The sequence below is a fragment of the Eptatretus burgeri genome, chromosome 1 (genome assembly GCF_056783735.1).
Source record: "Eptatretus burgeri isolate ZD-2024b chromosome 1, Ebu_testis_v1, whole genome shotgun sequence".
NCBI lineage: Eukaryota > Metazoa > Chordata > Myxini > Myxiniformes > Myxinidae > Eptatretus > Eptatretus burgeri.
Genome location: NC_140961.1, coordinates 94,597,314 through 94,611,794, shown reverse-complemented (window position 1 = coordinate 94,611,794; position 14,481 = coordinate 94,597,314). Strand labels below are relative to the sequence as shown.

The 14,481-nt window shown below is 43.6% G+C and overlaps 1 protein-coding gene across 6 annotated transcripts in view; it reads left to right on the top strand.

Moving 5' to 3' along the window:
• The window catches only part of LOC147034979 (acyl-CoA dehydrogenase family member 11-like), a 58,433-nt gene that overhangs the window by 28,993 nt on the left and 14,959 nt on the right, over positions 1-14,481 (top strand). For all 6 annotated transcript variants that reach the window (XR_015060881.1, XM_085891851.1, XM_085891870.1 and 3 more), the window contains 3 exons: positions 5,789-5,989; positions 6,221-6,315; positions 6,532-6,631. Coding sequence is in view for 5 of the 6 variants with exons in the window: in XM_085891851.1 (XP_085747977.1) it covers positions 5,789-5,989; positions 6,221-6,315; positions 6,532-6,631 (396 nt within the window). In the remaining variant the exon portion in view is untranslated. The remainder of the gene's footprint in view (positions 1-5,788; positions 5,990-6,220; positions 6,316-6,531; positions 6,632-14,481) is intronic.

Genomic DNA, 14,481 nt, shown 5'->3' with positions numbered 1-14,481 from the left:
CAAAATATGAAAACGTTGGGGGGGTGAATACTTCTGCAGACCACTGTATACCAAATCTACTTCCACAATTGTAAACTACAAAATTGGTGAATGACTCGTATTGTTTGGATGTCGTCAGAAATTGTTAGGGAGAGTATTTAACTAGTTCTCATGCTGGTAAAATGTACACGGTTCCAGTAAAGGAAAAGTTGACTGTTGGTGAAGGATATTTACTTGGGGGAAATGTCCTGTTGTGACATCATGTCCTGTTTTGGAGAAAAACGATGTCATTACTTTTCAACATGCCCTCATGCATAGGATAGGGTGCCACTCTACCAGTCCTTGTAGTAGTGGTGTCATTGTTCTGGTGGGTGAAAAAGGATGGAGGATGATAGGCAAAAGTGTGGGCAGGTGGAGGACATACAAATTTGGAGAGCATATGGATGGGGAATTTTGGGAAGGTGAGGGTGTGAGCAGAAATTGTTATTGTTTTGAAAGAGTAATATGTGGATGACCCCGAAGAAAACTCGCCATCTTATGGCAATTCACTTGTGAGAATTTCTCAACCTAAGATGCACGTTCTCCATTGCAGTGCTGCAAGGAACAATAGCTGTATGAACTGCTTCTTCTACATATAAAAATATAAAAATAGGTGGCTCTCCTCTCCAAGTTAACCATGAGCTCCTTTACCAAGCAGCGATGTTTGCCATGCTGTTTGATCCTTCGGATGATATTGTTGCGGACTCAGGGTTCGAGGCTTGCCACGAGGGGAAGTACTCGGGTTCCTCTCGAACCGGTCCTTAGGCCACCAGGCACAGACAATTCCGTACACTGGCAAGTTGATAAGCAACCACAAATGCCAATTGGCACTGCCAATATGGGCAGGGTTACACGACTTCACGTGATACCTTCCCTTTGGATGGCCGAATCAATTGGGGTCTCGTGCCCTCAGCGCACACTCAGATTACTGCCAAGCGATCCAGTGAGTGTGTGCTGGCTAATAAGAAATTATTGGGGTGTAACTTCCCGGCTAAGCTAATGTGCGGACCATGTTGGACCAATGAAGGAAAAGATGAAAACGGGCTGAGTTTATTTATAACAAAAGCAATTTATTAAAAGCAAGGGTGAGGAAAGTCACGTGGCATAGTAAAGTGTTTATTCACAAAATGTACTGCAGGAAAAGCAAAGGGATCTGTGGGTGTGGCAAAATAAATGCAACTATTATTTTCAAAGGCAGAATACACAGAGCAGAATTAACCCGATAATAACTTCAACAATCTTAACTTATGTCACACACACACACACACACACACACACACACACACACACACACACACACACACACACACACACACACACACACACACACACACACACACAGAAGCTGGAGTTCAGAAAGAAGAGAAGCAGTTGAGGTGAAGACGATCCCCTTGTACCTGGCGTGGTTGGCGGACCTACGCAACTCAATCGCTTTGGAGGGTGAGGAGGGAAGAAAACTGGGGTGTTTACGGCGTGTGAGTGGGAGGTGCAAAATGTGCAGTGTGAGGTAAGAATTGGTAATTGTTGCTCTTTTAGTTTAGTCTAATTAGTTTGTGCATCCACAGTGGATGAGACATTCAGATGGGAAAGAAGAAGTGTGAGAGAAAGAGCTTAACAGGGCACATGTAAAAAAATCTGTATGTGTATGGTTAACGAGGATGACTGTGGAACGTCGTGGAAGCCGAGCGTCGCTGACTCGGTGATGACCCGCCACATCACGACCCGGCAAACGCTGCTCGCCTCGCTTGGTTGCACTGCCTTCTCAGCTCGGATGATGCTCAGCTTGACAAAACCTCTGGACGAAAGAGACCCACTGACTCGGATTTGCTCTCTTTTTATAGAACCCAGAGTGGAGGAGGAGGAGGAGCCAGGAAGTGGAGCAAAAGGTGCTGTGGGCATTTCCGTGCATTCCCATTGATGCGTAGATGTCACCCCGAGCAGTGGGCACACCCTGCCAGGCTCCAGAGCCAAAAATGGCTTCAGTTACTCTCCAGCCTCACCGTCTGACTGACAGAGCTCCGTAATTTACATTGGCTGAGGGTTTTCAGGAGTGCTCTCCTGCCATGAATGTGTGCTGAACTCCGTTTGAGTGTTGTTATTTAGCGGAACGGTCGGGCCACCCAGACATCATTGAACTCGCTCCAGCACATATTTGCACTTCGAGTTACATGCCGCAGTACCCGCCTTGTAATATCCTTCATTCCCCCGGCATCCCAGAGACTGTAGTGAGCATCCATGGAGATAACTGTGATTGGGGCGGTTTGTAGCGGTTGTTGTGAGGTCGAGGAAGCACTGTGGCGTTCGTGGTGAAGGCGTTGAAGCATTGGGAATGGTTGAGGCTGTTTTGGTGAGGAGACTGAAGTGGATGAGGTGATTGTAGCAAGAGGGTCGAGCGTAGGTTGTGGGGAATTTGGGGAGGCGTTATGAGAATTATGGTGAGGGTCTGAGATGAGGTGTCGGTTGGTTTATGGCACGCCGTTTGAATAGGGAAATGGCACGCGTATGCAAATGAGCTGAGTTGCTGTGCCTGCTTGATGTTCTGCAGTTGGCATTACTGGCCTGACGTGCATGCATGTGTGAAGGGGGTTGTGTGTGAAAGAAATGGGGTTGAAACAGATGAAACAACAAGGGGTTGAAGACCTAACTAAAAGCTCTACGCATTGCATCTTGTCCCATTTACCCACTAGACATGTGGAAAGGGCTAACAAGACGAATACGAACGAAATAACTGTCTCGGGATCGCTATATGTTGGGTCCTATTGCCTTGGAGTGGTGCCGGCTTCGCAGAACTGCAACAATATAATGGATCCACCTTTGGAGAATATTCACTTTTTCTTTAGTGGAACCATGCACATGTGTACCACAGCCCAGTACTTTGTAATTAGTTGAAGCATGTACCAGTGTAAGATGATAAAATAATACAGCTTGGCAACAGTCTTCATTTGTGGTCTGCTTATCTTCAAAACACTGCTTATGGTGAATGTGCTCGTGCTTACAAAGTACCTGTCCAAGCGACATGTCCAGTTGGATGAATTTTGGCACAAAAGGACTGGACTCTGGTGCAGATGTAGAGCAAGATGAATGTCTGTAACTATAACCCTGCCAACGTGGGGTATGAGGTACCCGCACAAAGTGAACAGCTCGATTCTCCACGAGGTTACCCCGTGAGTCAGAGCTTGGGACTCCGTATACTTTCAGTGCATGGGCAGAATTACTGAGAGAGGGTAAGTCACCAAGCTCCCTTTCCTGGTTTATGTTATATAGCATGGTCTGGGCATCTTATACCCACATTAGTGTTTAAAGGCTAACCCTTTATACACTGTCGGGTATAGGATGCCCAGATAATGGATTATAGTGACTCACTTTATATACGGTGTTTATAACTTGTGATTTCTTAATTTTTTCAGGCAGTAATATGTTCCTTCACATCACAAATTGTGCAGAGGCCAGAACCTGAAAATAACACAAGATGTCGAAGAATAGTGTGATATGTGTCTATATTAGTGCAGCGAAGATATAGATAATGCCTATAAATGATTTTGGAATGCACCTTCAATCATTATTAACATACTAAGAATGTTTTTTATTTAAACTTAAATAGTAATTGGAAGTATTTAAAAAAAAAAAGGTTTTTCCTTTTCGGGTATGTCATACTCCACATTATGGATGACGTTACTCGTGAGACACATTGGTGTTCTAGGGGATGTAGTAATATCATGAACCTTCACTCGGTTGTATATTTGCTGATTTTGAAAAATTTTTACTTTGAAAAGCCACTGCTTTCAAATTTATTCATTCTCAAACGAATTTCAATGCATTTTTTGTTTCAAAACTTTTTTTTTTTAACTCTCTGCCATAATATGACAGTGGAGCTCTATTTTAGCCAGCTGCGATTTATTTGTGATGGTTTAAACATGTTTTATTGATTAAAAAAAAAGTGTATTTTCACATTATTTCTGCACAAGTGAAGCGGAAAGCGGGGTTAAGCAATTGGTTTTTGTCCGTCTTTCTGTCTTATCAATTTATGATCGTCAGTTTATGATCGAGGAACAACTTATTTAAATCATATGTTTAATTGTCTTTCTATTCATGTCCCGATTCATGTTCAAAATATGTCTGCCGTTTTACCGTATATTGGCTCTGAATTCGTTCCAATCGCACACATGCAGAGAGGAGTAGGTAATATTTTTTACCCTGTCTGCTCATCTGGAAATCAAACAAAATTGAAAATCTTTCTAAACAGGAAGCTAACTGTTTTTATAGATGTCATAAAGGACACAAATCGTCATCTCCATAAACGCGTCTTTAGCATCGCCATCATAAACGTCGCCATCACATTATTGGATCAAGTTTGTCGTCTTCATCATCATCATTATTAAAGGTAAGTTTCATGATCTTAATAACTCAAAATAAACTTCACTTTATCTTCTTCATACAGGAAAATAAGCAGGGTGTTGCCTTAACGGCATATGTGGCTGGCTTAAGATCTTGAGTTCAGCCCCTGTCGTGCCATTAAATAACACCAGGTGGGTTGTTTCAGCCTGTCATTCTTCTGAGATCGGCAAAATGAGTACCAGCTTACTGCATCAACGGCACAGCTGTGCTCTGAGCAATGGTGCAACCAGCAGTCACAGGTTGCACATTAAATAATAATAATAATAATAATAATAACAACAAAAAAAACTTTATTTTATGTTCTTTCAAAACAGGAAAATAACACTTTATTTTATGTTCTGAATAACTCAAATTCATGAAAATAAATAGCACAAAAACAATCCACAAACATGTTAATTAAGGGTCCAGTTTGGACAAATTTTAAAGTTGAATTCCCAAATTCTATTTTCCCCATTACCCCTTAAGTTTGCGTTTTTGCGATTCACGGTGATTTTCAAGAACGTCTTCTTCTTCTTCTTCTTTCGGCTCGCTCCCGTTAGGGGTCGCCACAGCGGATCAACCGTCTCCATTTCGCTCTATCCTCCACATCTTCCATTGACACTCCAACCACCCGCATGTCCGCCCTCACCGTATCCATGAACCTCTTCTTTGGCCTTCCTCTTCTCCTCCTGCCTGGCGGCTCCATCTTCAACATCCTTCTCCCGATATACTCCGCTTCCCTCCTGAGCACATGTCCAAACCATCTCAATCTCGCCTCTCTCACTTTGTCTTCAAACAGTCCGACCTGCGCTGTCCCTCTAATATACTCATTTGGCGATTTTCAAGAACGTAACCCCCGTGAATGGCAAGGCCCTCCTGTATACACTTAAACACTGCTGGGGTATCATGTTCTATGAACTCTCGAGTTGTATCTGATTTTGTCTCTAATTTGAAAGTTTTAGCTTTAATTTTGGGATTACATTTGGAGAAGGAAAAATTGCATGGTATATCTGGTTTTGTATTTATTAAAAGAGTCGAAGACTCATGGAAGTGTTGTCACACAAATCACGCACAAACCTGAGACAACACCAGACATGACTTTTGTTGATAACATCAGACAAACATTGCATACAATGTTGAATTCTTCACACGATTTTCACATCACATTGGTGGGCAGGCAGCAGTTTCCCCAGTGAAGCAGGAACAGATAATCTCTTGAGTTGAATTTTTGTTGGATTAGATTAGGGAAAGAAATGTCAGAATATTAATTTTTTTTTATTTCATGTAAAAAAACCTTGTAGATTATCCTCAATTGATGCATAAGTTGCTGTCATTTATCATCTGCTTTTGTTATAGTCTCTTTTTATCCATTTTTCTTTCCACCTCCCCTGACCAGGGAACCAAAGGAATTTCTTTGTTTTATGTGGAGACTGGATTTGGTCACAGGGGAATGTGGAGTAAAGATGATAAAGGGGCTGATTTTGGGGTCGATTTGGGAGTTGAGCAGAGTCTACATCTTCGAAGACTCAAGAACAAGCTGGGAACGAGGCAACTTCCAACAGCCGAAATAGAACTTCGTGGAACTCCTGCTATATTGGTGAGCACTGGGAGGATGAACCCTCGCTCCACCTGCCCCTGGTAAAAGTGAAACGCACATAAAGAACCTGGAGAAGAAAAAAATAGTGAAAGTTTGTTTTAATGTTATGTGAATTCTTACGAACTGGAGATTTGTAATTTGGAAGATATGGAAAGCATATGTTAAATATGGTTTTGGGCATGCAGAATGAGTGAGAGGGCATCATAGCTACTCCACATTTATATCACACAGATATCTGAAGAAGGCAGGGGAATTTCTGGAGTGTCGAAGATGTTGACGATTACACGTCTGCATAATGCCATTTCATCAGCAGCAGCTATGCGCCGGTCTTTATTGTTCTCATCTTTATTGTTCAACCCTCCACTCTTCGAATATTTTAGTCTTTTCCATGATTGATTGCAGACTCAACTTCACACTGATGATGCATCCTTCCAATTTTATGATTATTTTTCTTTTAACATGTGTTTTTCTTTTTTCTATACCCCTTCCCGTACTTCCTGATTATTAATTTTTTTCCTCCCTTTTTTCACCTTTTCCCATAGGATCACAAGTTTGGCAATTGATTATGCTCATAGGCGTTCAGCATTCAGTCGACACCTTATTGAGCATCCTCTCCATGTTCATACTCTGTCTTGCATGGAGGTAACTGGCAAGTACCTTTTTGCTTTTCCTTCGTTTACTTGCTTGGCATACCAAACTGATCAGGCATTTTTCAAGAAACAAAATAACTGCTTGTCAGATATTGGACAAGATTTTTTTTGAGTCATTTGGTAAAAATGATAATTCAATTTGCAAGAATAGATACCTTGATGTAGAGTAACTGTCATTGAAGAAGCACAGTTGCAGTTGTCTATGTGCAAGATGGTGACAACTCTTTGCTCGGCCTCTGTCTGTCCTTGCTGGCAGCACACATTGTTGAGATACATAAACATTCCATTTAACTTTCTAAGCAGCTTTAACGAAGGAACAAATTGCCTCCAATGGACATGGTCTGTTTGGAACATTAAGATTAAGGTTAATAAATCATGTCACAATTATCAGATTAAGTAATGGTTTAATGACCAGCATGCAGATTAACTAATTGAGTAAATGAATGCCTTCAACGACTTCGCTCATTAAGATGATTAATGATGACATCCTAGCATAGGGCAAAAGAGGTGGATCAAATGATGATGGAGCAGTCAGGTGATTTTAATATGCAATAGTTGATTCACCTGTACGTAACATTGGAGTGAAAAATGGACACAGATTTGCACCGTCAAGGTGAGGCCAATCAAGGGTTCAAGAACTTGCCACCACTATTTGGTGGCATTATGGTTAGAATGTCTGCTCTGAGTCTGGGAGGATGGTGGTTCAAACACCCACTGTCATAGCAAAGACTTTAAAAGTGGTATGTGCAGCTTCTTTGCTTGAAGTTCAGCATTTCAAGGATAGAGCATGGACAAACAGTCCCATTGCTTGGCATCCACGGCAAGGAGGAAATTCCTTGATTGTTATGCTGAATGCACAGAGAGAAGCGGTGTCATAAAGATGACGTCCCTGCTACCCAGTGTGCTTGGGGAAGTGACATCACTTGCCCCAATCTTAGCGGCTGTGTTTGTGTGAAAGTGAATGAAAATAAAGTGGAAAAAAGAACAAAAAAAAACCAAATCCCACTTGACTTGCCACTAAAACGAATGCACACTTCCAAATAAAACTCAATAATTCCCACGAATCTCGATGAACACTACTAAACCCACAAGCAAAAATGAATGCACAACACCTTGTACAAAATCATGATAGGAGATATAGAAAACAATAAAAATAACCACTTATCGCTTTCTCCCAAAAGGAGTACTGAATTTATAAACAGGAGTCAACAAAACTGCATGAGAATTCCGGAGATGACAACTCCCGAGACGCTAGAGGATTGAAACATGACAAACCAACATCACAAGATGTGGATTGAAACAGACTTGACGTTTTGGGAGCTGATCTATATAGAGGAGCTCCTTATCCTTCCAAAAAACAAATATATATATATATATATATATATATATATATATTTATTTCTCAACAATTCTTCCATCTTGTTGAAAACCTTGCCCATTGCAATTCTTCTGTTGTTCGCAATGTGGCATATCCCATTCTCTGTTTGCCTACTCCTTCACTATTTAAATTCACCGACTCATTCAAATTCGTTTCCACCCGCGTAAATATTGAAGCATTTGCCTGTAATCCTTAAGATTCTCATTGCCTTGGTCTTCTTCATATTTGTTAGCCTCCATTCCTTTTCGACCCTTGGTTCATTACTTATTACCTCTATCAGGCTAGCAGGAAAGCCGAGAAGTACCCACACTCATCTCTAAGCTGTTTGGCTTGTTTTCAAATCACAAACTAGCCACAGAAACCCTTAAATGTTGTGGGGTTTTACAAATCGAAGGCAACCTCTTGTGTCCTGATTTAGTGATCACGGTTTAATTTCGACCGATCGTGGTTTTTGAGCAGAGTTGTGATGGTTATTTTGCACCATGAGCCTTTTGTTGTTTCTCATGCACCGTTATGATGCTGAGGTGTAAAACGATGGAGAAAAGAAGTGATTATTGTTTAAAGTTTTTCACTTTCCACATATACAGTCATCCCTCGTTTATCGCGGGGGTTACGTTCCAAACCCCCCCCCCCCCCGCAGGTCAGGTCAGGTATGGGAGCATGTGCCAGAACAGCGCGTCGCTGCGTCCACTTTCCGTCGGTACTCCAGGGGCCTCCATCTGGCCATCCCCCAGGCAGATGCCAGGCCAATCCCCATCTCCTTGAGATGGTGGTCAACCTGCTGCAACCATGAGGCACGTGGTCGGCCCACTGGCCTCCTCCACTCATGAGACTCCCTCGCTGAGAGAATCTGGTGAGCAGGATCAGCATCAGGAAAACGAGCCACATGTCCATACAGCCGCAACTGACGCTCACGGACTATGCAGGTAACAAATCTCATCCGAGTCTCTCTCAGCAACCACTCGTTGGACACAAAATCCGACCAGCGATAGCCAAGGATTCTCCGAAGACACCTGGTACCAAAGGAATTAAGTCTCCGTCTCAGATCCTTGGTCAGAGTCCAAGTCTCGCACCCATAGAGCAAGACTGGAAGTACCAAGGACCTGAAGACTCGGACTTTCGTCCTCCCGCACAGGTACCGGCAGTGCCACACCCCATGATCCAGTGAATCCATGACTCCCCAGGCCCGACCCAGACGTCTATTGACCTCTGACTCGCAGCCAGCAGAGACATGAATATCACTGCCAAGGTAAGTGAATCTCTCCACGACCTCAACATCCTCACCACAAACAGACACAGACAGGACAGCAGCATCCAAGATGTCACCGAAAGCCTGGATCTTAGTTTTGACCCAAGAAACCCCTAATCCCAGCGGCTCCGACTCTTCATTCAGCACCTCGAAGGCCCCCAAAAGGATGTCTAAAGTCTCCGCAAAGATGACTGCATCGTCTGCAAAATCAAGGTCCGAGATCTTGACATTCCCAAACGATGCACCGCAACTTGATCTCTCCGACATCCTCCCTAAAATACAGTCCATACAAATGCTGAAAAGTGTGGGGGCAAGTACACATCCCTGACGAACTCCAGTAACAACTGGAAATAAGTCAGAGGTGGTACCACCACACTTCACAGCACTCTCAGAACCAGAGTAGAGTTCAGATATCAGATCGATCAGTTTTGGTGGCACCCCACGAAGACCAAGAATCCTCCAGAGGACATCCCGATTCACTGAATCGAACGCTTTACAGAGATCAACATAGGCTGCAAGCAGCCCCTGCCGAAACTCTCATCTGCGTTCGGTGAGGACACGAAGGGCAAGGATACGGTCAATCGTTGACCTCTTTGGTGTAAAGCCTGACTGCTCTGGACGCTGGTGCTCAAGCAGATGGTGGCGAACCCTATCAAGATATCAACCCTAATAAAAGACAAACAACCAAAAAATTCACTCAAACAAAATCTTTGTTACATTGTGAATTATTAAACGCTGGGTGGTTTATAAACACAATTCGGTTTGATTTATATCGAGTGATTATTAAACGCTGGGCGGTGTATAAACACGATTGGGTTTGATTTATATCGCGTGAATATAAACCTTCCTCCGGCGCTTCGGTTCCTTGCCAGAAGCCTTAGAAAGTGCAGGGCGTTTGGGCGGCATCGTGGGGCTTGGAGAAAAAAACGTAGAAAATATTCGAAGTTCACAAGCGAAACTTTGTCTCGTGCGTTGTGTGACTGGTCAAGCGCCACGCCTTATAATTTATTGCTTAAATTTATATTTTATATATTATTACCGCGATATACCAGGGGAATCTGCGTAAAAAATTAGTTAGGTTCCAAGGGAAAACCCGCGATAAACCGGGGGCGCGATAGGTGAACTGCGATATTGCGGGGGATTACTGTAATTGTAAATCGGCGGGGCCGCTGCGGTGCAGGTGGTAACTGAGACACGCAGCGCATACATTACTGACTGGACTGTACCCATCTCCTCATCAACACGACATTCAGTGTAATCGTAATCAATTCCTTTGTTTTTGGTTAATATTACCCGAGTGATTTTAACCATGGCTCCCAAGAGGAAAACTGTTTTTAGTGGTGAAGCAAGTGCAAAAAAGTCAGGGAAAGTGATGTCTGACTCAGAAGGTGGAGGTTTTGGATAAGCTTTGTTGAGGGGAGAGTGCATTATTTATTCGCTGGTTTCGAAGCTGCAGAATGATTGCCAAAAAAAAAACACATTGCCAGATTACAAAGGAAAACTATTTAAAAGATTATGCTCATAGGGGAGGAATGATGGGGGCTTTGGGCCTGGCTGGATGGCATAGACTATAGAGGTACGCACATTCGCCTGGGTTTGAATCTCGACCCAGCTATAAACTGTCATCACGGTGTGTCACAGACAAGGTGATTCATCATCGTGTGTGCCGTCCTTAGGATGGACATTTAGCGGTCATCCCGTCTTCCGGCATTAGTTGGTGGACATTTAAGACCCCGTCCCTCCAATAAGCATGTATATATGACCATTTTGTCTTTCCCTTTTGTCCTCTAACCATGTCTTCCGCAAAGAGTAGGTGAGCTATCACCGGTACCCTGGCCAAATTACAAATTCCTTCCCAAACCTTCGCCGAACGTCAGGCCTGACCGATGGATGTAATTAGATGCTGGTCGCCAATCTTTTTACCTGCCAAGTTTTCATGCAAGAATGGCAACTTTGATGAAAAAAAGAAAAAAAAAGAAAGGCTCCTCTGCAGAAGTGATCCAGTTGTACAATTTATTTGAAATCCCCATCAAAATGTAATCGCCAATAATCTATAACTTCCCTTTGCCTAATCGTCTTTCTCAGACAACCCCTTTCATTATAACTGGAATGTAAGACCCCGTCGCTTCCAGAGAAAATAAATAAAAAGTGAACTTTCTCCTTTTAATAATCGTGCAAAGAAATATCAGCTGCTTTTTTGTTGGTCTCCTTTTCTCACCTGTGTTGCAAGTAGAGCTACCTGCTTTGTGATGGTTTGAAAGGCAGTGTATAATCGGAAATACTGTTTGATAGGGCGATATGAATCAAACAGAAATGTTTGAAAAACTACGACGGCAATCTTCGACGTACGGGCGATATCATCAGATATGCCTCCGCCCACATTATTACATCATTTTACATACTTGTACCAAGTTTGGTTTAAATCACCCAATCCACAATGAAAATACTAAATGGATCTGGCTGCCAGACCCTGTGTCCGATCGGGTTGAAATTTAAAACATATATTCCCCATGATTATTAGATCATAATTGTGAAGTTTCACATCGATTTATGAAGTGGTTCAAGAGAAAAGAAAGATTTTTCTAACAATCCAATGTGGCTGCCAGACCATGTGACCGATTAATTATTTGTGAACACCCTGGTATCTCCAAGGCTTGCGGAATATGTGGGTGAAGTTTCCCCTTGATTTGAAGGAGGAGATTTTGAAAGATTTGTTGTTCAAAAAATCATAGCTGCTAAGCCATGTGGCCTATGACATCATAGGTGGAGAAGTTTTTGTTTCTCAGGAATAGGCATTCATATCTGTAATGTTTCGCCTTGCTATGTACAGCCGTTGTGAAGAAGATTTTTGAAGGTTTTTATGTAAAACAAAACATGGCTGCCGAACCACGTGATCGATGACATCATCAATTCCCCCTCCCCCCCCCACCATACAATTTAGCAGAAGATGACCCTCAAAAATTTTCCAGCTGATTGGATTAGGCGTTGGACGTATGCAATTATGATGTCATAACGAAGCCATTTATGATATCTGTGACATATCGAGACCTTTGTTATCTTATCCTGCAAGGAGAAGTGTCCCACATGGGGCAAAGAATGCACAAAGTGCGGGAAGGTGAAGCACTTCAAGAAGAAGTGCAAAGCGAAGGACAGTAAGCCGGTGTGTGCTGTTACTGCTGGGAGAAACAAGGTCTTTAACATCAACCGGGTGCTGTTTCTCAAACCGACTGATGAACAGTCTGCTGCACTGAAACTTGAGTGAAAACTATGTGAAATTCCAGACTGACAATGGGGCTTCGGTGCATGTGATGCCCCTGCCCATCAACAAAGCCGTGACTGGTGACAAGAAGCTGCTGCATGTGGAGCCGATTGACATGCACATAGAAACATATGGAAGGCATAAGTGGCATGTGAAGGGCACCGTCATTACGTGTGTGGTGGCACATGCTGACCTGTAGAAGATTGAGGTTGCTGCTGGTGGATGGTCGTCACATTCACCCTATCTTGGGATGTAAAGCCTGCATTGGCATGAAATCTGTTCAAGTGCTGGATAACAAAATGGTGAAGAAGCCTGATGTGTGGCGCTTATGTGCATGCCATGGCTCAAACTATAACCAAGGGTGAGCATGGGTAGCCTGCAACTTCAGAAGAACTGACATCTCGATACAAGACTGTGTTCACAGATGAGGTCGACAAGCTCTAAGGGGTGCACCACATAAAGATAGACAAATCTGTGGAGCCAGTGTTGCATGCACCACACAAAGTTCCAGTCATGCTGCGTCACAAGGTGAAGGAAGCTCTTGATGGCCTGGTGCAACAGGATATTATTGCACCGGTCACTCGTCCTACCCTGTGGATCAACCCTATGTTGGTCGCGCTCAAGAAGAATGGCAAGCTACGCATATGTCTGGACCCCTGTGATTTGAATAAAGTTATTAAATGGGAGCACTACCTGATGTCGACAATTGAAGACGTCGCTACGCGCCTGCAATGTGCAAACATTTTCTCAGTCCGTGATGTGGTCGGGATTCTGGCACGTACCACTCGACGATGAGTCATCACTTTTGAATATGTTCCATACACCGTTTGGATGGTAAATGGAAGCGCATGTCATTTGGTATCTCATCAGCACCAGAACATTTTCAGCGCCGCATGCACAAAGTCATGGAAAGCATGCGTGGGTGTGAGGTAGTCGCTGATGATTTTTTGGTGGTTGGTTTTGGAGTTTACACTGAGGATGCCACACAAGACCATGAGAGTAATCTGGAAGTGAAGTGGTGAAAAGAAAAGGCACTGACATTCAACAGTGAAAAGGTGCAGCTGCATGCTGCGGAAGTGCCTTTCATTGGACACACTACTTCGAAGGATGGTCTGCAAGCTGACCCAGGCAAGATCAAAGCAATCATAAACATGCCTGCCCCAGGGGACGTGGCAGGTGTGATAAGATTTCTGGGGCTTGTCCAGTACCTGGCAAAGTTCTTGCAAGGTACTGGTTCACTTGTCTGAGATGACAAAGCCTCTCAGGGAGCTAACTCAGGAGATTGTTTGGACCTCGGGTGACGTGCAAGAAAGCGCCTTTGCTCGAGTTAAGCAGGCGGTTTCTCAAGCATGTCCCGTTCTGCGCTACTACAGCCTGGAGTCACCATCTAGTGTGATGCATCCAGCACAGGGTGAGGGGTTGTGCTGTTACAAAACGGCCAGCCTGCAGCGTGCGCCCCATATACCCTCATAGATGCAGAGACACATTACACTCAGATTGAGAAGGAGCTTCTCACCATTGTTTTTGGGTGTTAACGCTTTTGTGTCTCTGGGTTCAGGCACGAAAAGATAACCATACAGAGTGATCACATGCTACTGCAAATCATATTCAGGAAGCCGTTCACAACTGCACCTGCATGACTGCAAAGGTACAATGTGGATGTGGTGTACCACAAGGGCGCTGAGATGCATGTTGCAGACACATTCAGCCGAGCTTACCTGCAGGACAAAGAAGTATCACAGTTTGGGAGAAGCCAACAGGGGGTGAATGTTGTTAACACTGTCCATTCGGGCAGATTGCCATTAAATATGTGAGGGCCGCTATGCGAGCAGATGTAGTACTACCTGAACTGATGCGAATAACTCTAAACAGATGGCCTGAAAAGCACGATGTGCCTGACATTTGCCCAGCCATACTGTAGCTTCAGGAGCGAACTTACGGTGGATGACGGTCCAG